General features: G+C 47.9%; 1 protein-coding gene across 1 annotated transcript; it reads left to right on the forward strand.

The window, feature by feature from the left end:
- The first annotated feature begins 418 nt into the window (after window positions 1-418).
- Window positions 419-9,791, forward strand: c1qtnf1 (C1q and TNF related 1). The gene is made up of 6 exons (XM_067245419.1): window positions 419-656; window positions 6,131-6,327; window positions 6,449-6,585; window positions 7,382-7,633; window positions 7,931-8,265; window positions 9,085-9,791. Exons 2-5 carry the CDS (start codon window positions 6,131-6,133, stop codon window positions 8,227-8,229), a joined length of 885 nt encoding a protein of 294 aa, XP_067101520.1. The 5' UTR covers window positions 419-656; the 3' UTR covers window positions 8,230-8,265; window positions 9,085-9,791.
- Window positions 9,792-12,529: the final 2,738 nt, after the last annotated feature.

The following is a 12,529-nucleotide window of genomic DNA, read 5'->3' on the forward strand; positions in this document are numbered from 1 at the left end:
GTTTCAACACATGGCAGTGAACACTTTGTTCTGATAAACCGTTGAATCCTTCTTGAACTATGAGGTCTCCCTCCCTCCCTCCCTCCCTCCCTCCCTCCCTCCCTCCCTCCCTCCCTCCCTCCCTCCCTCCCTCCCTCCCTCCCTCCCTCCCTCCCTCCCTCCCTCCCTCCCTCCCTCCCTCCCTCCCTCCCTCCCTCCCTCCCTCCCTCCCTCCCTCCCTCCCTCCCCCATCCTTTGTTTCTTTTCTCAGTTTTGTCCTTTAGTAGCTCCTTCTCTCTTTTTGTTATTTTGTCTTTCATCCCTCTAGGTTGCTCCCTGCGCTCCTCCTTCTACTCCCTCCAGAACTCTCTCTCTCCCCTCCCCACACCCTTTCCTGCCTTCCTCCTCCCTCTCTCAACTCCTTGGGATATTTGAAGGACTGGGTATCCCTGCAGGCAGTACTCAGTGTGTTTGGTGTGTTCAGTGTGTGGATAGCCGAAGGAGCAGGATGGCACACAGGGGCTGACAGCAGGGGAAAACAACCGAGGTTAAATCAGGTCTGAACAGGGATCAATCTGGACTCTGACTAGCCAAATTAAGTTATATTTTATACCTTAGGAAAGCCTGTTAGACAGTAGGTAAGCCTGAAGACAGATTGGAAACCTTGAAGTGCAGAGGTAAGTGTCTTCCTATGTTGAGCTCCAGGTGTTTTGATTCTGCTACAGTAGTGTTTGTGTGGATTTGTTTATTTCTGCTCCTGTTAATTTCATACCCTGTTGAATCAGTTGGGGTTGCCGGCTTCTGTAACTGTTCAGTTGTCAGTCAGCACAACTTCTCCATTAAGCCAGCTAGTATATACGCACGAACACACACACACACGCACACACACGCACACACACACACACACACGCACACACACACACACACACACACACATAGCTTCCGCAGCACCACTATAAACCATTCCCAGATGTTACAAGCGGAATGCCCTGTGTTTGGATCTGTGTCTGGTGTCCACAGATGCACACTCAGCACAGAGACAGGGGCTGTGATCAGGACAGTGCACAGAGACAGGGGCTGTGATCAGGACAGTGCACAGAGACAGGGGCTGTGATCAGGACAGTGCACAGAGACAGGGGCTGTGATCAGGACAGTGCACAGAGACAGGGGCTGTGATCAGGACAGTGCACAGAGACAGGGGCTGTGATCAGGACAGTGCACAGAGACAGGGGCTGTGATCAGGACAGTGTACAGAGACAGGGGCTGTGATCAGGACAGTGCACAGAGACAGGGGCTGTGATCAGGACAGTGCACAGAGACAGGGGCTGTGATCAGGACAGTGCACAGAGACAGGGGCTGTGATCAGGACAGTGCACAGAGACAGGGGCTGTGATTAGGACAGTGCACAGAGACAGGGGCTGTGATCAGGACAGTGCACAGAGACAGGGGCTGTGATCAGGACAGTGCACAGAGACAGGGGCTGTGATTAGGACAGTGCACAGAGACAGGGGCTGTGATCAGGATAGTGTACAGAGACAGGGGCTGTGATCAGGACAGTGTGCAGAGACAGGGAATTTGTAAAACTGTGAAGGGAAGGATGTTATCATGGACTAATTGTTCTCTTCAGTAAACAGTTTCTCCAGTGACCTTGAGCGTGTGACACATCATCAATTCCTATTGTCTGTTGTCTTTCTATGAGCTGCAGATAAACACTGTTTTTCAGAGATGACAGATATACCTAACCCAGTTCCTGAAAGACTCAATTGGATGTGTGGGTGTTTGTGTGTGTGTGTGTACGAGAAAGCGAGAAACTGAAAAATATGACATTTTGATAGCAAGAACCTTTGTGGAAACAGTACTTGTGAATGATTTGTGATTGTCTGAGGAGCACTAGAGGGTTCTGGGAGGAGAATTCTTTAAGCATGCCATCACAAAACCCAGCTGAAACTGAACAGGCTCATATCCTGAAGAGAGAAAGAGAGAGAGAGAAACTGAGACAGAGAGAAAGAGAGCAACCTTACATAACACACTGTTGTGTTCCTATATCTTTCTCTGTTAGTGTGAACAAACATTATCTTGTGCTGCATTCTGTTGTGTGAGTCTGTCATGTAAGTAGGTATCACTCTAATTGTTCTGCCTCACACCAGTGATGGAGTGTGTGTGTGTGTGTGTGTTTGTCTACACCCCAAAGTCAACACATTTTGTACTCTCACAGACAGATTGATTGACTTGTTATTGGACCAATGTAATTAAAGCATGTCTGCTCAAGTCAGACAGCCGTGGCAGCCTATAGGCCCTGAAGGGGGCAGGGGAGGGGCCGTTGTTCTGTCACCTTACAGCTCCGCACACACCAACCATGACCCGCAAACAATGCTGACATATTTGTAAAAACACTTTTTTTACAGGCAATGACCCATCTCATTGGGTTTGGCCAAGCTGTGGAGGTTTGTGTCCTGGTCATTATCAGTTGGTTTCACATAAACAAACTTGTTGCTACTGGTGCATGTCATAGAGCACACACACACACACACACACACACACACATACACACACCTGCAGGATTGTTGTTCTCCTAACCTCTATACCTTAAGACTGCCTTTTGTATCGCTGGTCTATATTTGCGTTAGAGGAGGGGCAGTTTTGTGGGAGTGTGTGCATGTGTGTTTTTGCTTTTCATACATTGATGTAACAAAGCATCAGCAAAGTCTGTCCAGACTTCTTGACAGCGACCATGACAGATGATTGGTCCAGAGCAGATCCTAGTGACCCACAGACCCAGTAACCACACACACACACAAATGCACACACACACATCCCAGTAAGGGGACTGTGGAGCGTGAACTGGGCCATCTGAATGGGGGCAGGACACCGAGGTGTGCAGGGAATTGGACATTGCTGCACCTGGCACTGTTTTACGGAGGGGCTTAGTGCAGTTTAGGAGCCACAATGGTCACGCACACACAGGCAGACACACACACACACACACACACACACATACACACACAGATGCACACACGTTTGCACTTACACATATACAGTATACATGTACATACACACATCTGTGTACATTCAGTACACACAAGTCTGCATTCTCACTACAGCTATATGGGCAAGATCTGACATGCTGGCTGAATGACATCAGATTTAACAGTCCTGTGATTCTGTGACTAGGATACAGGCAGACAGGCAGACAGGCAGGCAGGTGCAGACAGGCAGACAGACAGACAGACAGACAGGCAGACAGGCAGACAGGCAGACAGGCAGGCAGGCAGGCAGGCAGGCAGGCAGGCAGACAGGCAGACAGACAGGCAGACAGACAGACAGACAGGCAGCCAGGCAGACAGGCAGGCAGGCAGGCAGACAGGCAGACAGACAGACAGACAGACAGACAGGCAGGCAGGCAGGCAGGCAGGCAGGCAGGCAGGCAGGCAGGGTCAAGCTCTCAGTGTGGACCGTGATCCCTGTAAGTCTGACCAGGCATCTGATACCCCTACTCAGGAGCCTGACCGGACGTGAAAAACCCATGGATCATGGGCTCTTTGCAAACACACACATACTCACGCACGCACACATCGTGTTCTCTAGAGAACAGGAAGCCATACTACACTCTCAGAGTTGCGCAACAAGTTTACTGTCAGATCAGCTTCACAAGCGGACAGTAGTCTCCTTTCCTAAACTCAATGTTTCGAGGAATGACGTGCTTCTGTGCTGTTAACCAACCTATATGTATGTTGTTTTTGTGTGCGTGCGCGTTTCCATCAGCTTGCGTGTGTGAAAGACAAAATGAGAGGGATGAAGCCAGAGTTCATGTGTATGAATGTGTGCATGTGTGTTCTACTGTAGCGTAAACAAACCTTTGGTCCCAGGCTGGGCAGGAAGAGGAGAGGGCCGTTAGGCAGATATCAGATGTGGGATTGTAAACATGAGGAAGACTGGGGAAGAGGAGATTGACTTCAGTGTGTCTGTATGTATGTGTGTGTGAGTAATGCTGTTTTCACTGTAAATGATGTGCTATGTTATCAAGTGAGGCAGGGCAAATCTATAAATAAACATACGGAAGACACAACACACCCTGTATAAACATCCTACAGTGTCCGCAATTTCAGAAGCACACACACCTTGCACAGCTAATGAGCCTTTGCATAATCACCAACAAACGGATGGGGTAATGGATGGGGTAAGCTGATCACTGGCTGCGATCAAACAAGTCTTTGATCATTCCAGAGATTAGACTAGATAGTTCCTAGTATGGAGAACGGTCTAGGTCTTTGTTGTTTGAACAGGGGGCATTTTTGAAGTTATGTATTCACCGACCTCCCCTCTTTCTGCTTCCATATCTGGATTACAGAGTGAGAGAGCGATATCGAGAGATATCGAGAGTGAGAGAGTGAGAGAGTGAGAGAGTGAGAGAGTGAGAGAGAAAGGTCGGAGGGGACCATAACAAACACACCAGATTAGCCACATCAGAGATCACAGTGTAGGGCCACAAGCCTTTGAACTTAACCAGATACTACATGGTCTGAAGGAGAATAGTTTCACACACACACATATACAGACATGTACAAATACCCCTTTCGCCTGGTTTCACTGGTTTGTTCCACTGCTTGCTTGGCCTAACCTGACTCCAGAGTTTCTCCTCCTCTGTATCAATAATATTTCAGCTTGGTTAACCTGAAACGCCCTTGATTCATAAATCCTCTTTCTCTGCTTCAGCTCTGCTGTTCCACAAACCCCCCTCCTCTCTGCTCTGCTGTTCCACCCCCCCCCACCCCCACACACCCTCCTCTCTCCGGTCTGTCCTGTGAGGTCCTCTGGTCATAACAGTTCATCACAACACAGACCCTCTGCTCTACGCTACATTAGGCTCTTTTTTAGCCAGCCAGCTGTTGTTGAACTTCAAAAGCATGTAATCTGCTGACAATGGTCTGTGTCTCCTCCTTAAGTGGGGGCCTAAAAGTAGCGGAAAGCAGCCAGCTTTGTTTTGGAAAATGGTTTTGTGGAGCAGAACGTCACTGAGAAGAAAAAGTGAACCAATCAAAGGACCCCAGGTTAATGACCAGTAAGATGCTAGCTATTACTCCGATACAAGGAGGGAGGGAGGGAGAGTGGGGTTAAGGGCAGAGAGAGAGGGAGAGGGGGAGAGAGACATAAAGACAACAGGACCAGCAAAGTCACTTAAGTACAGAGGAATGTTATTGTTTCATTAGAGCTGAAAAGGCAATTAGGTAAATACTTTATATGTGGGTTAATAATGATATACTGGTCTTTGATTGGACAGATCAGGATATAATCTGACTCTGATTGGACAGGTCAGGATATACATTTTCTTTGATTGGATTTGTTAAACAGACAGACCTATAGGACAGCTCTTTGATAAACGCAAAATACTTCCTGTATGGCTGATTTGAAAGGAAGTTTTTAAGCTAATTGGAGGGGTGCAGTGACTGAAGCAATCATGGTTGAGTTTATCTGAAACCAGGGATCTATTGTTGGCATTTGGGCGTTGGAAAACACACTAAGCCCTCCACCTCAGGTCATCTTGAGACATGTGACCAAGTTCACAAGGAATAGAACAGGGGGAGTATGGTTGAGTTTAGTAGAATAGAGTAGAGAAGACGAGAGAAGTGTTTTACAGTTGAATATAATTTTTTCATTCAGTTTTGAATTAAAAGTTCAGATCCCCCCTAGCCAGAAAACAAAAGGAAGAATCAAATGTAGATGTTTGATGTTTCACTCACAGACACCATTCAACAAACACACTGTTTTGGGGAGCCTACATTTTAGACTTCAACGTTGTAATCATTGTAGGGAAAGAGGTAATTTTCAGCAAGGCAGAGGAGCCAAAGGGTCTACACTGATCTGATTATGGTCATTTGATGTGTTTACAGAGGGCCTAATCTTATTTGATGTATTGTTCCCAGTGACTGGCTTGAATGTTGGCTGATCTTTCTGTGGCTGTGTCTTGATCAAGTCAGGATGGGTTCCTCGCTTAGGGTACATCTCAAAACTCAATACTTTGCCTACTCAGTTACTAGTTTAGAGGGAAATAATTTTCAAACAGATTCCACTCACCCACTTCCTTCAGAGCTAACTGGAAGAAGACAGGAAGTGGAGTGGGTTTCTGTCTTGTGAGTGCTGTCTTGTCTTGCAGATGCGCTGGGTGTGCCGTCAGTCTTGCCCAGCTATGTGTCTGTGGGCTCTACTGCTCCTGGAGGTGGTTCCAGCACAATCTTACCGGACCCCCCACGACAAGGACAAAGACCAGGACCGGCAACGGGACAGGGGACAAGATCTTGGGGACCAGTATCATGCTAGGACAGACCCCAGGGAACACCACCGGGATGCTGGGTATCATATATCCTACATCCCTAAACCTAAACACATGGAAGCTCCACATGAAGTCAATCAATTTCAGTCACTAAGTTGGCTTGAGTTTTAATCAAATGAAACACGTGTGTTCCCTCCACAGGGAGGTGAGGAGGGGGGAGTGTCGTCGGTGTTGTGACACGGGAGAGGAGCCCCAACCTCAGTATGCCAACACTCATGTCCCGCCACACTACCCTCAGTACCAGGTGGTGCCTCAGATCAACATCACCATCCTCAAAGGTAGGCACACTCACGCACACACACACACACACACACACACACACACACACACACACACACACACACACACACACACACACACACACACACACACACACACACACATGTATGCATGCAGGCACACATATACTTGCAAGCACACACACACCACACACAGGCACACTCACACACACTCACACACACACACTCACACAGGGCTAAACCTCAGGCAGGGATTGTGGTAAGGGTTGGAGACTCTCCCAGCCTATCAGTGCTCCTCGGGGAGAGAGGAGGGGAAAGAGTGCTGGCTTTGTGGCACCGGAGACAACCACAGAGGAAGAACAGCTGCTGCAGCAGGACAGGGACTGGGTCAGTGGTGAGGAGGGAACATCTGTCATGGATTGTGGGTTTAACTTGTGTTGAGGAGAGGACTGCTCTTAGTGTAGAGCTGTAACACCTCCACGACACACATACCAGTCATAGCTGAGTGGGGGAGTCCAAACCACTCTATCTCTCTCTCTCTTTTGTCTGTCTCTGTGTCTCTGTCTCTCTGTGTCTCTTTCTCTCTTTCTGTCTGTCTCTCTCTCTATTTTTCACTTTCTGTCTCTCTCCCTGTCCCTCTCCCTATTAGGGAAATAAGACATCCACTGGTGACTGCAGTCAGATCAGAAACACGACAACTGTCTAGTCATTGTCTAGCTATTCATCTAAAACGTTTTTCCTAAACATTATGAAGCTCACTCAAAAGTTTACTCAAAGAGTCAGAACCCATTTGAATAATCTGATAATGTTTTTCTATGTCTGTTTTCTGTTCCAGGTGAGAAAGGGGACTCAGGGGAACGTGGCCCCTATGGTAAATCAGGGAAGATGGGCCAGATGGGAGTGCAAGGCCCCAATGGCCTCAAGGGGACCAAGGGGTCCATAGGGGCCTCCGGGGAGTCCTGCAAGGTCTACTACGCTGCCTTCTCTGTGGGCCGCAAGAAGGCCGTCCACTCCAACGACTACTACCAGACTCTGGTGTTCGACACGGAGCTGGTCAACCTGTACGGACACTTCAACATGTTCACAGGTCAGCTGGCCGTGGGGTCTGGGGACCGCTGTTACTTCTTTGTGTTATTGTATCAGGGAATTGAAGGGAATCATTTATAATTCTATGTATTGAATTGAATCGATGGGAATTGATTGTTGATTTGAATGTTTTTGAAACATTCCAATCGGATCCAAAACCATCTTCTATAAGATGATGGCGTTATAAAACTTGCATTAGATGACCCATACCCCCTAGAGTCAGGTCACGCCTCCTCCACCAAGACCTCTGACAGAGGAGTTCACCCCGGACCTTCTCCCCTGCTTTGCTCCCTTCCAGGCAAGTTCTACTGCTACATCCCTGGCATCTACTACTTCAGCCTGAACGTGCACACCTGGAACCAGAAGGAGACCTACCTGCACGTGATGCACAACGAGCGGGAGGTGGTGATCCTGTACGCCCAGCCCAGCGACAGGTCCATCATGCAGAGCCAGAGCCTCATGCTGCATCTGGAGCCTCAGGACCAGGTGTGGATCCGACTCTACAAAGGAGAGAGGGAGAACGCCATCTTCAGCGATGATTTTGATACCTACATCACTTTCAACGGACATCTAATCAAGCCCAAGAGCGAGGTGTAGGGGGGTTGTGTGTGTGTGACATGTGGAGGATGCACAGTGTTTAAATTATATCTAGATCGCATGTCTTGGTTTCCAGGTCATGCAGGCCACATTATCCATTTGAGGCCAAGTAACATATAGTACATGTTTCCTGTGTGACATACATGTTACAGGAGAGATCACGTGTTAGAGGAGAGATCGCGTGTTAGAGGAGAGATATTGTGAGTTTCATTTGGAAATCCCTGAATGACATGGATTTATACATTGATAAAAGGGTAATGACTGTTTTTTTCTTGTGCTGTAAAGCAAACCAAGCTCAATCATATTCTGGGATTGCAATCTATTGCTCGTCCCAGATATTGATGACAGTTTTGAGGTCGGTCCATTCCAGATGGCTGCTGTCTTCCTGGTGTCACTGTGTTCAGACAGGGAGGTGACCATTTAACCTCAGTCTAAAATCCTGTAGTCTTGACATTCCTTCAGGGCTAAGGTCAATATTTGGCCAGTAACTTCTAAGAACCTTAGGACAAGGTTTTTGGAAACAGCAAGAATTTTAATTAATCTAATTTCAGGAGATAATATAGTGTACTGTACATACATATGTTATTGAGACCTGATTAATGTTTGTCTCTAAGACAAACGAGGTACCTTGATGTGTATTGTAATATCACCACCTATATACGTATGCTGTACAGTCTTTGTAAAATGGCAATATTAAGCTGCATTACATCACAACATAGCTGCTACTAAAATGACTAACTGACTTTTTATAAACTGGACAACCAACGTCAATTTCACAAAAAAGTGTTTTGTTGGTGAATATACCGAACAATACATATCATAAATATTTCTTTTACACAAAGTGTGAACTAAGAGAACTATAAAGTATGAGATCAAATCTAATGTCAAGGATATTTCAATCAAATGAACATTTGTAAAACATGGTGCTTTAATTAAAATCTTGAACTTTTCTTGGTGCTCTACAGACACTAGGGGAAGAATAAAAAGTTGAAGAGGTATATACAGTTATATCATGCCTTTGTCAGTTTTGTGAAAACAAATTAGATAGGCTTGGTGCAATTACTATACCACAGTGCACTTCATTCCGTCACAGTAAGAAACATTCTGAAGATCAAATAAAAAATAGAAAAGACTTGTAAAGTACGAGTAACAAGCTATTTTAGTGAGTAAACAGATAGTCGATTGCGATGCAGCTCTGCCATGGAAAATCCATCTTAGCTTCCTGTGGCTGTGTGAGTTGATGACAGACAATCAAACCATTTGTTTCCTAGAACCTTTTGACAACAGCCAATCAGATTAGCCAGTTCCAGAACGCTAGTTGGTCTCCAAGGCCAAGGATCGGTCTGGGCCCGGGCCCTTTTCCAAACCAAATATTTAACCCCGGACTCAGTTCCAATCAAAATATCCCTGCCTATCCCCAGACTACTGGCTGGATCCTGCCTTGCAAAGTGTGACAGAGAAGGGCCAAACTCTCAACCTTGCCTCTAAGCCTCACCTCCAAACTCCTTATATCCTGCCCTCTAAGCCTCTCCTCCAAACTCCTTATATCCTGCCCTCTAAGCCTCACCTCCAAACTCCTTATATCCTGCCCTCTAAGCCTCTCCTCCAAACTCCTTATATCCTGCCCTCCAAGCCTCTCCTCCAAACTCCTTATATCCTGCCCTCTAAGCCTCATCTCCAAACTCCTTATATCCTGCCCTCTAAGCCTCTCCTCCAAACTCCTTATATCCTGTCCTCTAAGCCTCACCTCCAAACTCCTTATATCCTGTCCTCTAAGCCTCATCTCCAAACTCCTTATATCCTGCCCTCTAAGCCTCACCTCCAAACTCCTTATATCCTGCCCTCTAAGCCTCACCTCCAAACTCCTTATATCCTGCCCTCTAAGCCTCTCCTCCAAACTCCTTATATCCTGCCCTCTAAGCCTCACCTCCAAACTCCTTATATCCTGCCCTCTAAGCCTCTCCTCCAAACTCCTTATATCCTGTCCTCTAAGCCTCACCTCCAAACTCCTTATATCCTGCCCTCTAAGCCTCTCCTCCAAACTCCTTATATCCTGCCCTCTAAGCCTCACCTCCAAACTCCTTATATCCTGCCCTCTAAGCCTCACCTCCAAACTCCTTATATCCTGCCCTCTAAGCCTCTCCTCCAAACTCCTTATATCCTGCCCTCTCAGGCTGAGCCAGGGGGGACAGAAGAGGACTAGAGAGGGTGGAGGAGCTGGGTTGGGATTGGGCTCCAACAGGAAACACTTTCTCAAGTCCAGAAACAGTCTGACCAGATGACAGGACATGCCTTCTCCAGCCCCCAGTCGGACACATTCTGCCAGCAGCCCTGTCTGAGAGAGCTGCTCAGACAACATGTAAGCACTGAGATACGTGAACGTGATGTTGACTCTTTAAATGGAGCATTCATTCATTAAAGGAATACAAGAAGCTATGGGTGTGTGTGCATGTGTTGGTGAGTCTATCTGCTGTGTGTGTGTGTGTGTGTGCGTGTGTCTACATGCGCTGGTGTGAGGGGTGTGTCTCTGTTTCCTCTGGCTGTGTTCTCAAAGTGAGCACCTGCCAAGCACACACAAAGGAATGTGCACAGCTATTTCATGTTGCTTTAGGAGCGTCCTTGACCAGAATTCAAACTCAAGCCCAGTTACTCGCAGACAGAGACAGCAAATGTTATGCCTGTCTTGGTAAAACACACAGACAAATCCACACAGGATAACACCACCACACACTGCAGTTCTGTTCAGTGCTGTGCCTCCCCCTGTCCTCTGCTGCCCTCAGGTGGCAGAATGTGGTAGTTCTCTCTCCAGCACGAGTCCAGCAGGGTACTGGGTGACCTGCTTCAGGGGTGGTTGGATGGGGGGGATGAGAGGTGGAGGAATGGGGGGGGGGGTTGGAGAGATTCTAGGATGCAGGGGGGAGAAGAGATGAAAGGATAAAGACACTGAGTGCATGGACAGCGGGATGGAAGGGGGGAGGGATGGGGTAGGATGGAAGAGGAAGCTGGAGGCCTGCTTGTGCTCCTTTCAACCCTGACAGATGAAAAGGCAGATTCATCAGTGACTGTTTTAGCTGTTCAGCGCAAACTGCTAAATGTATCTCTTAGTGCTGGCTCTAACACCAGATTCACCGCCCCACCACCCCAGCCCCCCGCCTCGGACTGTCAGCACAACCCCCCTCCCAGGCCTCTCTACCCCCCAACCCGCTCCCCCCCCCACACCCCTTTTGGCCGCCTGCCAATACCCCACTAGCAAATATGAGAGTCAAATACAACTTAGATGGGAGGAGAGGGGGGAGGGGGGGGGGGGTAAAAAGTGACACTGATAGTCTCTTCTCTCCTTCCCTCCTCCCTCTTTTTCTCTCTCTTTCCTTGATGAAGAAATGTAATGTGATTTAGAAAGCTTTTACCCCTGGGGTGGAGGGGTTGTGGGGGGAAGGGGGGGGGGTATAAATAAGCCATGAGGATAGATTAGTGTGTTGGTGTAATCAGCGGAAGCAGCCTGGAAACTCCCCAGCACAGCAGAAACACAGAGAAGAGAGGAAGACAGTCGTGATGGGAGGGGGAGGGAGGGAGAGAGAGAGAGAGACAGACGCAGACAGAGACAGAAAGAGAGAGAAAAGGGAGAGATGAGTAAAGCGAGGGAGGGATGGAGTAAGGGAGAGAAGGAGGGTAAAATGTCTGAAAACAGCATCAGCACTCTCCAGTCCTGCTGCTGTATTGACCACATCACTCAGCGGGGCTCTCTGCCCCCTCCTCACTGGCCACTCACACCATTACCTTCCACCCTCCTCTACTGCTTCTCTGTCTGAGGAGGCGCTGTGTGTGTGTGTGTGTGTGTGTGCGTGTGTGTGCGAGTGCTTCTCATCATGTGGAGTGGTATCCTCTCCATCTCTTGATCCCTTCATCCCCTCATCCCACCTCTGGCCGAGGAGACCCAGCTGTCAGAGGCTGCAGTAACAGACCGTCCCCACAGGGGGGCAGCATTGACTGCTGTTTCTCAGGTTCGTCTGACAAAATAGTATGTTGTTTCACGGCTACTTACTGTAACAATGGTCAAACGATTCTACGATTCGAACAAAGTATCTTTACATGCACATGCACAGGCATACACACACGCACTCAAGTTGTTTCTCTGGTGAAAACATGAATTCAATACATCTACATAATTAAAACCCTGCTTAAGGGAGACTGGTGAGTGTGTGAGCCCGGTGAGAGAGTGCGGGGATGCTGGTGTAGAGAGGAGGAGAACCGAGACTACACACCCCTGCTAGTCGAAGTCGTCAACCGACCAGATCTGTTT

This window comes from Osmerus mordax, chromosome 10 (assembly GCF_038355195.1).
Source record: "Osmerus mordax isolate fOsmMor3 chromosome 10, fOsmMor3.pri, whole genome shotgun sequence".
In the NCBI taxonomy this organism is placed as follows: Eukaryota; Metazoa; Chordata; class Actinopteri; order Osmeriformes; family Osmeridae; genus Osmerus; species Osmerus mordax.

Coding starts and splice junctions, on each gene's coding strand:
- c1qtnf1 (XM_067245419.1), top strand. CDS start 6,131: ATGCGCTGGGTGTGCCGTCAGTCTTGCCCAGCTATGTGTCTGTGGGCT. Junction 6,328..6,448: donor GAACACCACCGGGATGCTGG/GTATCATATATC, acceptor TTCCCTCCACAG/GGAGGTGAGGAGGGGGGAGT. Junction 7,634..7,930: donor ACACTTCAACATGTTCACAG/GTCAGCTGGCCG, acceptor GCTCCCTTCCAG/GCAAGTTCTACTGCTACATC.